Source organism: Falco peregrinus, chromosome 8, assembly GCF_023634155.1.
Source record: "Falco peregrinus isolate bFalPer1 chromosome 8, bFalPer1.pri, whole genome shotgun sequence".
NCBI classification, from domain to species: Eukaryota; Metazoa; Chordata; class Aves; order Falconiformes; family Falconidae; genus Falco; species Falco peregrinus.
In genome coordinates, this window is record NC_073728.1 from 27,391,071 (window position 1) to 27,406,454 (window position 15,384).

At 47.3% G+C, this 15,384-nt stretch overlaps 1 protein-coding gene across 2 annotated transcripts in view; it reads right to left on the bottom strand.

Annotated features, from left to right (window-relative positions):
- IGFBP2 (insulin like growth factor binding protein 2) overlaps positions 1-15,384 on the bottom strand; it is a 94,287-nt gene that overhangs the window by 75,250 nt on the left and 3,653 nt on the right. Inside the window, exons 1-3 of one of the 2 annotated variants that reach the window (XM_055812176.1) lie at positions 14,820-14,942; positions 5,601-5,811; positions 3,933-4,071 (exon numbers count right to left, since the gene is read on the bottom strand). In XM_055812176.1, the coding sequence (XP_055668151.1) occupies positions 3,933-3,948 (16 nt within the window). In that variant the 5' untranslated portion in view covers positions 3,949-4,071; positions 5,601-5,811; positions 14,820-14,942. Of the gene's footprint in view, positions 1-3,932; positions 4,072-5,600; positions 5,812-14,819; positions 14,943-15,384 lie in introns of those variants that run through there. The other variant, XM_055812175.1, reaches the window with a different exon arrangement.

Consider the following 15,384-nt stretch of genomic DNA (forward strand, 5'->3'; position numbering starts at 1 on the left):
AAGTTGATGGGATGGGGTGTTTGCAGGCAGCTGGACTTCCCCTGTGTCTAGACTGACTTGATGGGGTTGGGGCAGTGTTGCACTCCATGACTCACCCCAGGCACCTGGCAGCATGGCAATGGCCTCTGCTCTCCCCTGCAAAACGCAGCAGCTGGAGTGGAGGAGGTTGTGTGCATGATCCCAAGGAGAGCCAGTCTGCAGCTGGGCCTGGGAGCTGAGGTGCTCTGGCTGGGGACCAGGCAGTCTGACTGCAACGACCTCTGCACCCAGCTCTGAGGGCACAGGCAAACCTGCTCCATCACCATTTCTGTCCATGCCCTGTTCTGTACCTAACTCATGGGATGACAGGGGACATGACTACTCTACCTGAGCTTGTCCCCAACATGGGACTCATCTGCTAGCCACATTGCTTGCATGTGAACACATGCCCCACATGAGGCCTGGAGCCATGCAGCCGAGATCCAAGACTTGGTTCACGTGCTCTGGATGATCAGAGAGACACCACACCGGTCCTGGGCAGACACCCAGAGCCTGAGCCCTCTGGCTGGTCCTTTGAACATGAGCAGGTCAGAGCTTTGGGTATCTGCTCTCAGACCCACTCTCAAACTGGCGGCACGGATGTCACAGCTAGCTTGTGGCTGCCACAGCCTAGTGTGAGCCCAGAAAGTCTAGCAGGGTTGTACTTCACACTGGGACAATAAAGCCATCATCCCCTGGAATGGCAATAAACTGTCCCCTGAAAAGAACAGCTCTGCTGGTGTAACTGCACTGGGGACTCCAGTGAGCCTAGCTAAAGCCACTCACAAATCACAGCACCCCCCACCCCTGACCCGCATAGCTCTGCGGGTAAAAGTCTGTACCATTGCTCTGGCCAGAAACATTAGACATAACAAATGTATTTTTAAAGCAAGGGGGAAGAACATTTTTCAGGCCTAGGGGGTAGAGGATGTTGGCTTGAACTGCAGGATAAAGTTCAAGGTCAAGTCCTCCTGCATGCAAACCAGCTCCTCCAGCAATGCTTTACACCACCGCCAAGTATCAGCCCCTATTCTAACATCTTCCACACAAGTACCTTTCTGCTTTGGGCACACATGTATTTCTGAAAAATATCAGGCTGTACATCAGTTCTTCTCCTAGCTGGTAAAGTTCTCAGGGTAAGGATAGTGTCCAAATAATACCTGAAAACCACGTGACAGAGCCAGGCAATGCTGCCTTTCTCACACCGAGATACGGGTGCATCGGCCTGTGCTTCTCATTCAGGATCCCAGTGGAAGGCTTGGCCTTCATGATTCTTGTTATCACCTCTCTTCCAAGACTGGGACAGACAGATGAACAGGTAGACAAACAGATCATACATCAGGGAAATGGATCACATTTAGAGCACCTCTGACTCCACCATGGCTCCATCCCACTGGGAAGCCAACCCAAAAGACCCTGGGTCACTCTCAAGGGACACCTATACAAAACCCCTTTCCCAACAGACGTTGCCCAAAGCCTTATTATTTGTAGTAATTGTCCCAACCAACTCAGAGGCAGTCACCCTGGGGTGGCACTTGGTAGACCTTGGTTGACCGGCAGGGCTGAGTGGAGCACCAAAGCTGGAGGGGGAAGCTCTGGACATCTCAGGGGAACATGCTGTCAGTGCGGCAGCATGCCAAAGTCAACACTCGTGCTGACCTTCAACTGCGAGCAAGAAAATCCTCTAACAGAGACCATGCCACAAACATCTGTGCTCTTGTCAAGGCCAGGTGAAATTAATGTAAGGGCTGCTAATTGGCTTCTCCCTGAAACTGGTCCAGGGACAGCAGTGTCTAGGATTGTGTGGTACAGGAGGAGCTCACCAGTGTGTTCCCCATCCAGGCAGCCTCACTTCTGCTGCTGAAACTATCTGTTCACCAGCTGGGCTTGCAATGGGTCACTTTTAGGCCTCCCAGATCAGCCAGGGTCACCCCATCTCCAGCGAGGTCTTTCATTCCAGGACTCTCCATTTGGAGATCTGGTGGGATGAGCCACCCTGTCCTCCAGACTGCCCACAGAATCCCACCAGTGGCTGGCTGCCTCACAGGTGCCTTCCCTTGATAGCTCATCTTGCCCTACAGACACAGATCTCCTTTAGCTGGTGCCTGGTGATTAGAGAGCTGCTCCTGGTGCCAGGTTCTCCTCCACTGCCTGGCTGTATGCTGGGACACTCTGGCTTCATGTCCAAATTTTTCAAATATTTTGCTTTGTGGTTTTTCATGCAGCGCTCCAGATATTTTGCAAAAGGCACCTTATAAATTGACTCAATAAATACACATAAAACACCATGTTTAATCCTTCCTTTCACATTCTTCTTTTCATCATTAAAATGTCCCCAACCTACCAACTCCCTCCCCACCCTGTGTTTAGGTCAGGCCAGTCCAACTTAAAATACTTTTGGCTTCTACAGGAAGACTGGAAAATTACTATTTTATTTCAAGGAAGCTTGTTTTGGACTAAAATCAGGCCTTGTAAATGGTTGAAGCAAAGAACGCCTGTAAGGACTATCACATCAGGTGCACAAAATAACAAAAGCATGGTGATGTTTTCATGCCAAGGGGCTCAGTCCCATACAAGACCTCCACTCTTGAACCCTTCCTCATTGGGGCATCCTGAATGGGAAAAAGTACATAGAAAAGAAGAAAAATTCTCAGGAATAGAGAGTCTAAGGGACATCCAGACATGGGTTGAGCAGTGTGGGTACAGCTTTGGGGACAGGCAAGACCTGCCCACACCAGTGGTGGGTCTATCTCCCTTGTATGGGTCAAAAAGGTGCCTGACTGCAGTGAATGACTCCTAAAAGGTAGGTTCAGCCTTTCCAAACACCAGGTCAGATGGGCATGGGTTTGAAATTAACTTTAGAGGAAGATCTATCAAACCTGCTTTGGTTTCCTCATCACCATAGTGTTTGCATTATATACAGCACTGGGGATGCTCAGCCACCCAACAACATTCTGCTTTTGTCAACCTCCAGCTCCCATCTTGTCCTTGCAGCCCAACTGTGCTCAGCGCCAATGGACCATCTCCAGGCCCTCCATGTATTAAAGAAGTAATGGGACAAGCCAACAAGGAGAAGAAGCAAAGGTCAAATTGTGATGATAGCAGTTTAGCCTGCACTGGCCCGTGCTCTGCACCTCATAGGTTTCCTCCAGCAGCTGAAAGATGGAGACAGCAAAGTACTAGAAGAGCATTTTGTACACCTCCAGATAATATCTGAGTGTTCAGGATCTCCCCTGCCACCAAATGACAGAGCCTCATCTGAAAAGTGAGAATTAAGCTTTGTTACTTGCACCACAGTCACAGGGCACGGTGGGAGACTCATGCCATCCACAGGGGCAAGGGGCACCCTCATCTGACAGGTCTCTGGGTGACAAGCCCCAGAAGATAATATCCATGCTCTCTGAAAAGCACAAAAAATCTCTTCAGCCAAGAGGTCAGAGCAGCTGAGAGACCACGCTAGCTGAGTTTTTGTTCTTGGAGCCCTAACCCTGTGGTTTAACTTTCTTAAGATTCCTTTAAGGATCACAATGTTCTGGCCAAGAGACCTTTGGGACCTCTTGGGTAAACGTGGGCATTTCTTGTATTCATTACCAGCCTCTGGCTGCATTAATACCTTAGCGATTTCATCACAGGCCTCTCATGCCTGTTAATATGTCTTTTGGACTCATTTCAGCCCACAAGCTTCCCAGTTCCACAGTTCTGCTGAACAGCTTTGTCCTGTTTCAGAAGGAGCTGAGCACTGTGGCCTGGAGGTTAAAGCCCTGGAGGCCTGTGCATGGGATGGCTGGCCTCCATCCCTGGCTTGCGGCAGCTCGGGCACCCCTTTTGCCCCTTCCACCCCGCTGAGCCCAATGGAGAAAACCCAGGAGCAGCAGGGTGACCTGGCCTGTGGTGTTTGTGGGAGCAGAAATTACCTGTGCATGGACGCATTTGTGTGCACCTGAAGTTCTCGCTTCTTCACTGATAACCCAAAATATCATGGCAGCAGTGAGGCCAGGCACCACGCCAGCTCAGCCAGGCACGTCCAGCACTGGTGAAGCTTTACTGCAAGACCTGAAAGGCAGAGAGATCAGATCAGGCTGTTTTGTCTGATAAATGAAGGGATAAACCCAGCTTTTGATGCAACTCTATTTAAGGATGGCCACAGGCCCAAATGGAGCTTTGTTTTCAAGGTCTAAAAGGGGAAAGACCTAAAAGTCCTTTTCATGGGATTTTTCAGGATTTTTCTTTGCAGAAATAGTTTGGTCCAGGGGTCAGGGAGAATCTGTAAGCAGAGCCAGAGATAACGAACTCGAGCCCATGTGCTCAACAAAATCCAGGCCTTGAGAAGCGGGCATGGCAATGACCTTCAGTGCCTTCTGTGGGAGGAAGGTGTGCAGAGCAGATGAAAACAAGAGTCCAGTCCCTGCTCCATGAGCTCCTGATGGCTTCCCTGCCCATCCAGCAGTACAGTTGTCCTCACCTCCTTTCCCTCGGAGTTGCAGAAAAACTGGAGTTCATATGCAACCTGGGGTTTGTCACGTCTGTGCAAACAAATCCCACTAGGGCCAAACCCCCAAGGCTTGGGTCATGGAAGCTAGCAACTAAATGAGTCAGGCTGGCCAGCCTGGATGAACAAGGTTGTGGCATTGTCACCAGGCTGTTTGAGAGGGACCTTCCAGGCAGCTGGCTTTGGTGCCACCTAAGCATGGAGGTTTTGTTGCTCTCTAAGGCTTTTAACAGTGGTTTAATGAACAATTAGCCAAGCTGGTCAGGAAGAAAGGTTGTTAAAATGTTGTTGCTTTTCTCTTCTACAAAATGTCATTATCCATGACCCGTTTTTAACATGTTGCTCAGATTTAGGGTGAAGAAGCAAAACCTCCAAGGCTTTCTGTGAAGGCACATAATTTTTTCAAAAAAGAAAATAGCCTCAGAGTTGGGGTTATTTGGTTGGTTTCCCATGAAAAACCTAGGAAAAAAGTCCTCAGAGAGATGTGCCGTGTTGAAATGCTCAGTTTCACAGAAAGGACTGGTTTTCATTGTAGAAAAACAATTTCTGTAAGAAAATTAGAAGCATGTCTGATGAGATAAGTCATATGGGTTTGGTTCAATAGGAGCTACTGGATCTGGTATTCTTATGTTCTAATCCTGTCACACTCTTTCTGAAAATGTCAGTAAAGGAACCTGCATCCTATAACCAGGTAACTAAACAAGATTGACATGTCTTTGCTCTTTTCATTATAGACGGGGATTTGTTGTTGTTCCTGAAGGCCTTAATTTGCAGTACTCAACAGCTTAACAATTTCCCCATGCCTTCTGCTCATTAATTGCATCAGTGAAAGGAATGCATTTGATTTATATCCATCTATGTCAAAAAACATCATGAGTGACACTTTTTAATAGGAACAATGTATTCAGCAATAAAAGAAATGTCACAGTGCTTTTCAGGATGACAATGAACTGATAGATCTTGGAGTTTTCAAAGCAGGGATAAGGTAAACTAACTTGGATTGCCCCTCCTGGTGCCAAGTCTGAAGCCGATGCCTTGCCAAATCCATCATAGAAGTGCAAATTGGTGAGGAAAAGCAATGAAGGATATGAACCTGTTACTTCACTGTTGCTCCAGACAGGATCTCAAACCACCTTCTCCAAAACAGCTGGCTCAATGGCACACACATCCTACCCAAAGAGAAATCCTTGAAGAAAATCTTCAGCCATGGTCCACCCAAACGCGCCTTTTTTCCCCAGCTCCCTTCAAGGGAGTACAGGTCTCTCCTGAGTGTGAGCTGCAGGCGATGACTTCAAGGACCTTACCTGTGGGTAGGAGAGCAAGAAAGGAGGAACTGTAAAGGATATCGACACTTCTGCAGGCCCAATGAAACCTTTCACAAGGCCAGAGATGCTGACAAAGTGAATTACTGCTATCCAAAAGGTACAGCACCCCTCCTGCCCCCACGTTTAAGGTAAGGACCAGAGGTTGCACTAGGCAGACAATGTCTGGTTCAAAAGAACTATCTGACCATGGTTTTACCTATCAGCAAGCCCACAAGATATCTCGATCTGTTTGCCTTTCTTCCCATAGATGTTACTGCACAGTTCTGATTACTGCAAACATGTCCATACTGGTGGCTCTGGAAACTTCATCCATTGGTGCTTAGAGGAGAAGCTGGCCAGCTGAACCAGCCAGCCAGGAACAGAGAAAAGAGGAGCCTGTCTTTTACCAGTGCCCTCTGCAGACACATTTGTTGGGCTGAGTTTTGGAGCCGGGTGTATACAGCTCCAGTATACGGGAAATAAAATGACTGAGAACAAAAGATGGAGCGGAGGACAGGTTCAGAGATGTAAGTTCAGATCTGGAAGTCTGACATTAACCATTCAGCCCATCAATGACACAGCCACAGGATGACTTGGTTGAGGTAATAATTATGCATATGGAGAAGAGAACAGATACATGTTTTTTAGCCTGACAGACTGCACTGTAATGCAATCCATAGTGTAGCAGCAAAATTGGCCAAATTCAGTCTAGAAATAAGCTTGGTAGAAGAAATCACCCACTGGCACAACTCACTGATGGCTGTGATGGCTTCTCCATTACTGATAGTTAAGAACAGCGGGTGGGTATTTCCTTATAAGATCTGCTCTTGCAGTCCTGAAAACTTCTAGCACTAGGACTATTCAGGAGACTAGATGATCAGTGTCCCCTTCATTTTACTTCAGCCACTGCTCAGCCACCTGTCATGGACCACTTGAGATGACCAAGACAATCAGTTCATCAGAATGAACTGAGGACCTGCATAGTGGTGAAGGACTCTGCTTCAGCACCAGGCTCCTGAACAATGGAACTTGCTGGTCAGGTATTTCTCTCCCTCTGCCTAACCCATCAGCTCAGAAACCAGCTAGAAGAGACCAAAATGATCACTCAGTCTGAACTCTTGCACAAAACAGACCGCAGAGCCCGCCCCAGTAATTCCAGTGTGAATACACTGCAGCCCTCCGGAGACACTGGGAATACAGGGCTGGAAACAATAACTTTGAAAGAGCAATAAAAAAAAAAAAAAAGGGAGGGGAAGAGGGGCAATAAAAGTCATGATGAGTCAAGGAGGTAATTATGTGTGATAGCAGGGTTTCTTTGGCTGGGGACCAGCAAGAGACACTGTCTGCATCCAACCCCTGGGATAAGCATGACAGAGCAGTTTGTGCTGCAGAGAATTAAAAGTCTCCAGACAGGAGAAGGGCAGCAATCCGAGGTGGGGTCGGGCCTAACTCAGACACACACAAGTCATTAAGCTAATGCCTCTTAGCTAATTGCACACATAGAGACATATCCTGCAAGGAAAACAGCCTGAGAAAAAGCCTCATGGAACAGGCATTAAACAAACGCATTAAGAAGGGGAACAGTAATCCTTTTTCGATGCCAGCAGGGTGTGAGGCATTTCTCATCCGCAGGACTGCAACCATCCAATCACGCTCAGCCCATGGGAATCCCACAGAAGCAAGACACTGCAAGAAGCTACAAGCCCCCCATCATTGCTTTGTGTACAAAGGCTCAGGGCAAAGAGGAAGAGATCTGGCTGATGATACGTGTGTGCTGTTAAACATACCTCCCTGGAAAGGACTGTGAGCCCCAGGTTTAGATTTAGTAATAAAACCCTGAAATGGGAGCAGAGGAAGGAGGCCAAGACTTCTGGGTATTGTTTGCAGCTCTGCCCGTGTTTGCTCAGTGATTCAACCCATGTTATTGGGTCTTTTAGAAACAGGCCATGAGTCATCTACACCATTGGTTCCTTCCCTCTCGAGAAAACCCCCAAACCAGGAGGGTGAGGATGGGGAAACAGCATTTTTCTTGATGAAACTGTTCAGCCTCCCAGGTTCCCCTATCTTTTCTCATACCAGGTATCTGTAAGCCTCAGGCTCCTCCAGAGTAGAAATGGAGGATACACAGCCTGATGCCCTCAGACATCAGTGCTTGAAAGGTAGAACCTGCTGATTTTTAAAGCCAAAGCCAGAAGGGACATCAGGAAGATAGTCTGCTTTCACTCCTCGAAGCAGTGTCAGCTCTCCTCGCGCCACTTCTGACAAGTGTTTGCCTAATCTCCAACTTAGAACTTACTACCACCTCACTTCCTCAGTATGTGGCCATCCTTATTGCAGGGAAGTTGTTCCTAACACAGAATTCTAGAATTTGGTAACTGGAAAGGACCTCTGGAGGTCTCTGCTCCCACCCCAACTCAAAGTAAGGCCAACCAGAGTTACCTGGCCAGATGTTGTCCAGCCAACACCTAACCTGTATCTCTCTTGCTGCAGTTTCAACCATCCCTTCTTGTCAGGTCTGCAATTGGTACAGAGAAGCCTTTCACCTTACAGCAAAATCTTTTGTGTATTTAAAAAGATGTTTTCAAAAAGCATTTCCTGCTTCAGATCCTTCAGCCTTTCCTCATAGGTCATGTTTTTGAGACTGCTGATCTTTTATGCCTGCCTCCCACAGACAAATGCTAATCTCCAGCCACACAGATCCTGGAGCTGCCAACCTCATGAAGATTACTGCAGCTGTAAATGGGAAGAGTTAGAAGCACGTGCCTCCACAGGCTTCCTCCATGGAGAGGAGAAGACAAAAAAAGGGCAAGCAGAGCAGAAACAGTTCATCGGATGCTCTGAACACCAGCCTTCCTTTGGTCCCCTTCTCCTCACATCTCCAACAACCTCGAGCATGAAGACACATAAAGACCCGCGTGCTCAGTTCAGCTGTTGATAGCTGTAGTACTTCTTGCTGTGCCAACAATATTGCATGCCCCAGCTCTTCCCCAGGGCTAGCAGCATAAAAGCGTGGAAAAACTAACTTAGGAGACATTACTGTTACTGTTTTCTAACAGGGCCATGCTAAACCCCCTCCACCCAGAGGAAAACCCTTTTATGTCATTTACAAGCCAAACAGTCCAACTGCTCATGATGAGATGGGTTCCTCAAGATCCAGAAAAGTTAAGACGAGTTCTCCCTTGGCTGTAAGCCCACTCTTGGGTATCCTCTACTCTGCAAATCCCTTAGCTGCATCACCCCGTCCTCTTCTCAGTCCTGCCCTGGGAGCTCTGCTTCACCATGCTTCTTTGCCTGTCCCCATGCCCCAGAGCATTTCTCACCTTCTCAGCCACAAGAAAACCCCTCATTCAACTTCCCACATTCTCCCCGCATCCCCCCCTCCCCAAACCCACCCACATTTTCGGACTGAGAAACTCCAGTTGAACAGGAGGTACTTTAGGAGAGCAGGGCTATGAAAAAAAAAGGGCTTTGCCATGTTAACTAGAGGCGCCTGGCAGCCAACAGCCCAGCCCCTGAATGCACAAGGAATTTTGACCTCACAGTGAAATTTCCTAGAACTTTAAACCTTTGTTGTTGTTGTTGTCGTTGTTGTCGTTTCTTTGGCTCTCTCCTGCTTTTCAATTTTCCACTTGGCAACCATGTTGAAATGATGCAAGGAAGCAGCCGCTGCTTAACTGCAAATTATTAATTAGATGCCAAGGAGTCTGTGCATGACTGCACGCAGGGCGAGGGGGCTGTGTCCTACATTACAAAATCAACGGACTGCTTGGCATTGCTTTTCTGCCCAGAGATATAATTTGGTGGCAACTCTCCATTTGCTCCAGAACTGATTCCTAAAAGAGAAGGCACTTGCACAGTCTAGTGGAGGGAGAGAGGAGGAGGGAAAACAAAAAAAAGAACTCTGCCCTTGACCAAGGGCTGATCCTTTAGCTGTTGAAACTCTTTCCTAACAGCTTCAATCTCTGTTAAAACAAATACTAATTGTTCTTAGCTAGGGGCTGGCTATAAATAGTCCGAGTGAAGACATTCTGCTGAAAAAATACCAATCTGATGAAATTGAGAAAGACTTCAGGTGTTCATGGCTACCCAGCTCTCCAGGTTTTCCTCAGACTTACTGCCAGTCCAGAGGGAGCTGACACCCCTCTGCTGAGACAGTGTATCTGGCCGCACGCATCTTCCCAGCCTGCTGCAGTGCCACTGAAAGCAGGTTTGCACAAGCCGTGGCTGAAGGCGCTGTGGTTTCCAAGTGCTCTACGTACACTTTGCCCTAGACACGTCTCTGCTCAGAGGACCTCATAGCTTAAATACTCAAAACCAACAAACATCCCGGGGGGGATCTGTTCCAATGGGTAATTACCCTCATTGTTAAAAATTAACAACAAAACAATAATTGTAGTGAGCTGGGTCTTTCCTGCCTTTTATAGCAACATTCCCACAGCTCCACGAGAGAGATTGTCTAGGATTCATAAATAAATTTTCACCCCAATCCAGGATAAATCCTTGGTCAACTGTTTCAGACGCTTTCCCAAAAGGGAATGGCCACTTTCCATGTGGCTCTAGCCACGGCATACTTTCCTGGCATGCATATCTTGAACAGCGGGACCGGGGGCTATGATGATTGTAAGAGTCAAGCTCCAGACCGTACTTGTGCACCCAGAGTTGCTGCACCCCTTATTTTCTGCATGTTTTAACTTACAGCATTGCCTGGCCTTGGCACTTTGGTCGCCTCTGCCCCTCCAAGAGGTTGGCTGGTGGCAGATGGCCCAGGGCAAAGGGAGGTTCAAGGAAAAGTGTAAGCATGTAAAAAGCAGCAGCCAGCTCATCTTCAAGGGGGTAGGCAGAGGTGACCAAGAGATGGAGTAAACAACCCCAGCTCCTGCAAGCCAAGGTGATAACCTAGAAGACTGGCAGAGGCCTGATGGGAAGGGTGGAGGGATGTTGGTCAGCTGTGATGATGTGCATCCTACAAAGCCAAAACAGCATGCTTTGCTTGGATGTTCCACAACATTCTGAGTTGTGGAAAGAGTTTTTCAAACCACGCTCATAGCAACCTTTTAGACATTGCACTTAGAGTTATGTAAAATATTTTCCCTGCTTTGGTAGTTGGCAAACTTTGTTTTGTAAGACAAATGGAATTTATTAATGCCAAATATTTATCAAGTCTTTGTACTTTTTTTTCCAAGGGAGCAGAAAAGTTGACCAGGAGTCTTTCGTCTCTGTTGGCTTCTGAATTTTAAAAATGCAGCTGATTTAGGGCACAAGTCAGAGTCCCTCCCATTTCCATACAACCCATTTTTCTGCAAGTGATGGCAAGTTCTTTCTTTAAAAAAGGTACCATCTTCCTGCAGCGATGACGGGGAATGCTCCTGAAATGTATTCTCAAAAGCTTGGGTGATCTCCATCCTAAAGCTGAACAACAGAGATAGAAGGCAGCATGCAGGGTCCTCTGTGCTCAACTCTTCACAGACTGGTAAAACAAGAAAATATTCCATGCCTCAAGAATCTCACATCATCCAAGAGGGTGCATGTAAGGTGAGAACATACCAAAAAAAGAAGTGAAGTATTGGGAAAGAGGAGGGCAGTACATTGGCCAAATGAAGTTGCCTGATCCCCATGTGCAACTACTCTGCTGATCTCCACTCGCTGGAAACAAAAGAAGTAACACAACTGGCAGCTCTGCCGCCATGCCTAATGCCTTGGGTTGTTCAAGTGAGGAACGTGAAATGACTCACCAGTGCTTAAGGTCCATGTTGTAAAAACCATCACTGCCTCAAGCTGCTAAGCACCGATTGATTCAGTAATAATAATCTAAACCAAGCTCTGGGCAATGGGCAGGCTGCTGATGGGCTCAGATCACAAACTAGTTTCTTTATGCTTCCATACCTGTCTGATGTGTTTGCCTTCTGTCTTTTCCTTTGACTGTTTTCTTCTTCATTTTGATAGGTATCAGCATAGTCTTCATCTGAGGTCCATAAAGACTATCATGGCATACATAACGTTTTTGTCAGAGATAGACCTACTTTGGAATAAACACCTCGCTTGCTACAGGAAGTTGCATTTACTTCTTTCTTATTCTTCATGCACAAAAAAGAATAGATCTTCAGCTGACTAGGCATTAAAAAATATTTTTTAATGCCTAGATTATTTATTTGTTCCCCTTCTTTCCTTGCATGACTTGGGTCTACTCTGAATTTAAGTTTTTTAAATGTTCCCTTTACAGATTTGCCTTTTAATCTCAAATCCAATTTGTTACGGTTTTAAATCCAACATCTTGAATGAAAACAGATGTGATTGACAGAGACCAAGATCCTATCTTCAAGCAGTCAATTCAGCCTCACAGCTGGGATATTGGAAACAATTTTGCTTTGCATCAAAACTTCTCCCTTCAAAGGTGAGGCCCAGTAGTAGGTGGTGACTTGGAAGAATTATATTCAGTAAAACAGGCAAGTGCCCTCTTGGTCCACCACTTAGCATCTCCTACAAAATAATATTTCTTTGGAGGAATCAGGTCCTCTCTCCACACTTTCAAAGAACTGGAACTGTTCCAGAACTGCCTGAAGGGGAGAGCAAAGCACTGACTTGCAGGACATTTGTCTCAGGGTGGGCAAGTGCTACAGAATAAAATGTTCTTCTTACAATATGAGATTTAATCAAAGAAATGGAGAGGGGTCACAGAGCAAATTCCTAAAGCCGAAGTCAAGAGTTATAAATAAATCCACCCTCGTGTAGGCAGATGTACCTTCAGAAAAGCCCACTGAATCAAGGCTGAAAATATTCCATTCTGATGAATAAAACACAAAAAAGAAGTCATAATTAACAGGAGAGCTATCAGGTCAAGGAGGGGCAGTTCTCCACTCTCCAGCTTAATCGGCCCACTTCACAGGAGTGGGCAAAAATCACAACACTCAGAGCAGAGGGAGAGTGAACAAGAAGCCTGGACTACCCTTCCAGCTGTCTCAAGTATGGCCTCTTCTGTGCCAAGGTCTGCCCTTGGCTTTCCAGCCCTCCTCTCATCCCAGACTGTCATGTGATGAATGCAGGCTCCGTGGCCCATAGCTCAATTTCCTCTGCAGCAGCTCCCTGCATCCCCTGCCGAGCTCCGGTGGCTCACAGTGACAGAGCATCGCAGGTCGGCTGATTCAGGTAGGTACTCGACCCTGAGCACAGGGAGGGGAATCTAACAGCCCAACCCAAACACAAATGCTTGCTCCCAAGGTGCGTCCATCAGATGACCGAAGGTCAGGAGAGCATGTCGGAGGCAAGGCCCAGGGAATCGTTTACGGAATTTGCATTTTAAAAGCGCTGCCCAAAGCCTTGACTGGTGTAACCTCGCAATAGTGTGCTCATTATTGCAGGAAAATAAGAAGCCTAGGCCAGCTCTCCCTCTGCAGCTGTGCCCGTGCACACCACAGCAGAGCGGGCGAGGGCAGCTCCAGCCCGTTTTGCCTCCTGAGAAATCAGGTGGAGGCATATTGCCAGCAAAGCCCCGGAGGTGCAGCCCCGCAGGGCTGACCGTGCTCTTCCCCTGGCCGCGCACTTTCCCACAGCAACACTGCTTACACGCTGGGTCAGGAGGTGAGTAAGAGAGGACAAGAGAAGAAACAAGAGGTGGGCAAAGGTCGAGGGAAAGCCAGCCCTTTGACTCTCCAAATGCATATTCAAGACTGTCTCCGTTGAAGCTCAAGGGAGGTTTGTAGCCTGACATATGGATGGATGCCAGAGTCCTAGGAGAGGGTTTTTTTAGGGACACATTGGGGTTTCAGCGATGCTGTGCTGGCTTCTCCCCTTTTCTTTGCTTTGGCAGTTTCAGATGCCAGAGCAGCACTGCACCAGCTCCAGGGCTGCTTCTACACCAGTATAAGCACTGGGAGGGGGGAACAAAAGGGGAGCACGACAGCCTCATTCACTTGCTAATAGGCTACTGAAAGAAAGACATCAAATCTACGATTGCCATGCAAGGATACAGTCCAACTGACTAAAAACAGAAAAAAGCAAGACAGGGCAATGGAGAAGAGAAAATGGATTAGGTTTTCCAGAAGCACCCCAAAATCCACACTTCCAACTCAACAGGAGCCCCAGGAGGCTGAGCAGGGCAATGACACCAAACAAGCACTTTTTCAGCACTGGTAAGAAAAATCCTTTCTTGCAGAGCTGCCATAGTTCATATGCTTGGAGCAACAGTGTACAGAAAGAAGGGTCGGGTTTTTTTGGGAAGAGAGGTGGGGGGAAAAAAAAAAAAAGGAGCACAAACTACACTGGGAAAGCCACACCGATGAGCTTGTTAACATTTGAAGAGACTGCTTGGCGTGATTCCTTACACAGATCCCTGCCAAGAATTTTCAAGAGGAAAGTATATTTAGCAATCCAAGGCATGCCAAAGCCTTGTCAAGAGGAAAAAAAACACATTTTGAATATGTGGAATAGCAATTAGACATTTTCTAAGCAGCCATTTTCAAAATGTATCCAGGCATCTAATAAGGGCACCTGAGGCATATCCACAACTCTGCCACACTCCATGCCTCAAAAGACATCCGCTAAGGATCGAATACTTGGAGGAAGGGTATGTTACCAATGACAGCTGCCCACTTCCAGAGCACTGGGGCTGGTTTCAAGCAGGCGATTCTCTGTCACCCTGAGCCACTGGAAATACACAGTCTCATGCCACCACGTATCACTTTGTGGCATCCTTTAAGGAATCGTTTCTCCAAGAAAAGCTGTGAGCCACACTGCATAACTAGGAAGCAGAGAGGTGTTGCCTGCCCACTTCTTTCATGGCAGCTGGACCAGCAGCTCAGCGATGATGCTCTGTTTCCCCAAGTGGAGCTGCTGAACATCCAAGTGAGATGAGCAGCAGGTAGAAGCTAGGACAATATGTAAAATCAGATGGTCCAACACTCTGAACTGCAAAGCTACTAATAAACTTCATCACTAAAGCTCCTTTCTTTCTAGGGAGAGACCTAGAAAATTGTCCCAGGACAGGGTATATCTGCCCCAGGAAGATGACTCACCTGCATCAGTCACCCAATCTCCCTGGGAGGCAGCATGGTGGAAGAGGCATGAAGGAGCTCAGGAAGGCAATAGGCAGCCCTTGACTGTACACAAGGATGAAGGCAGCTGACCACACAGTAAGGCCAAGACGTTTGCTGTTATAATGGAAGTTAGAAATCATGCTGGGATATGCTCCTTAAAACATGGTGCCCACCACTTACAACTGTCGGGCTATATTACAATCAAATCCCTAAAAAAAGACACAAAGCCAAAAAGGAATACCTGCACATGGGCTAAGTTCACACCACCTTTAAGCCAGGATGCACAGAAGGGACAGCCAGTGCCTGTGGGTGAGGTTTCTCACCGCTGTGAGCCCTAAGCCCTGAAAGACAAAAAGTCTTTAATATGTTGCATAACACAAACACATATGGTGCCCCCAAGGCTTAGTATCATGATCTCCTAAAGACCAGACAGACCTGTCAGTGAGCAGGAGGTAGCAGGAAACACAAATAGGGTAAAGCCAAAGCAATTATTTTCTTCTGGAAACAGGTAAATGCTTAACAGGGAAATCAGAATGAGGACAGT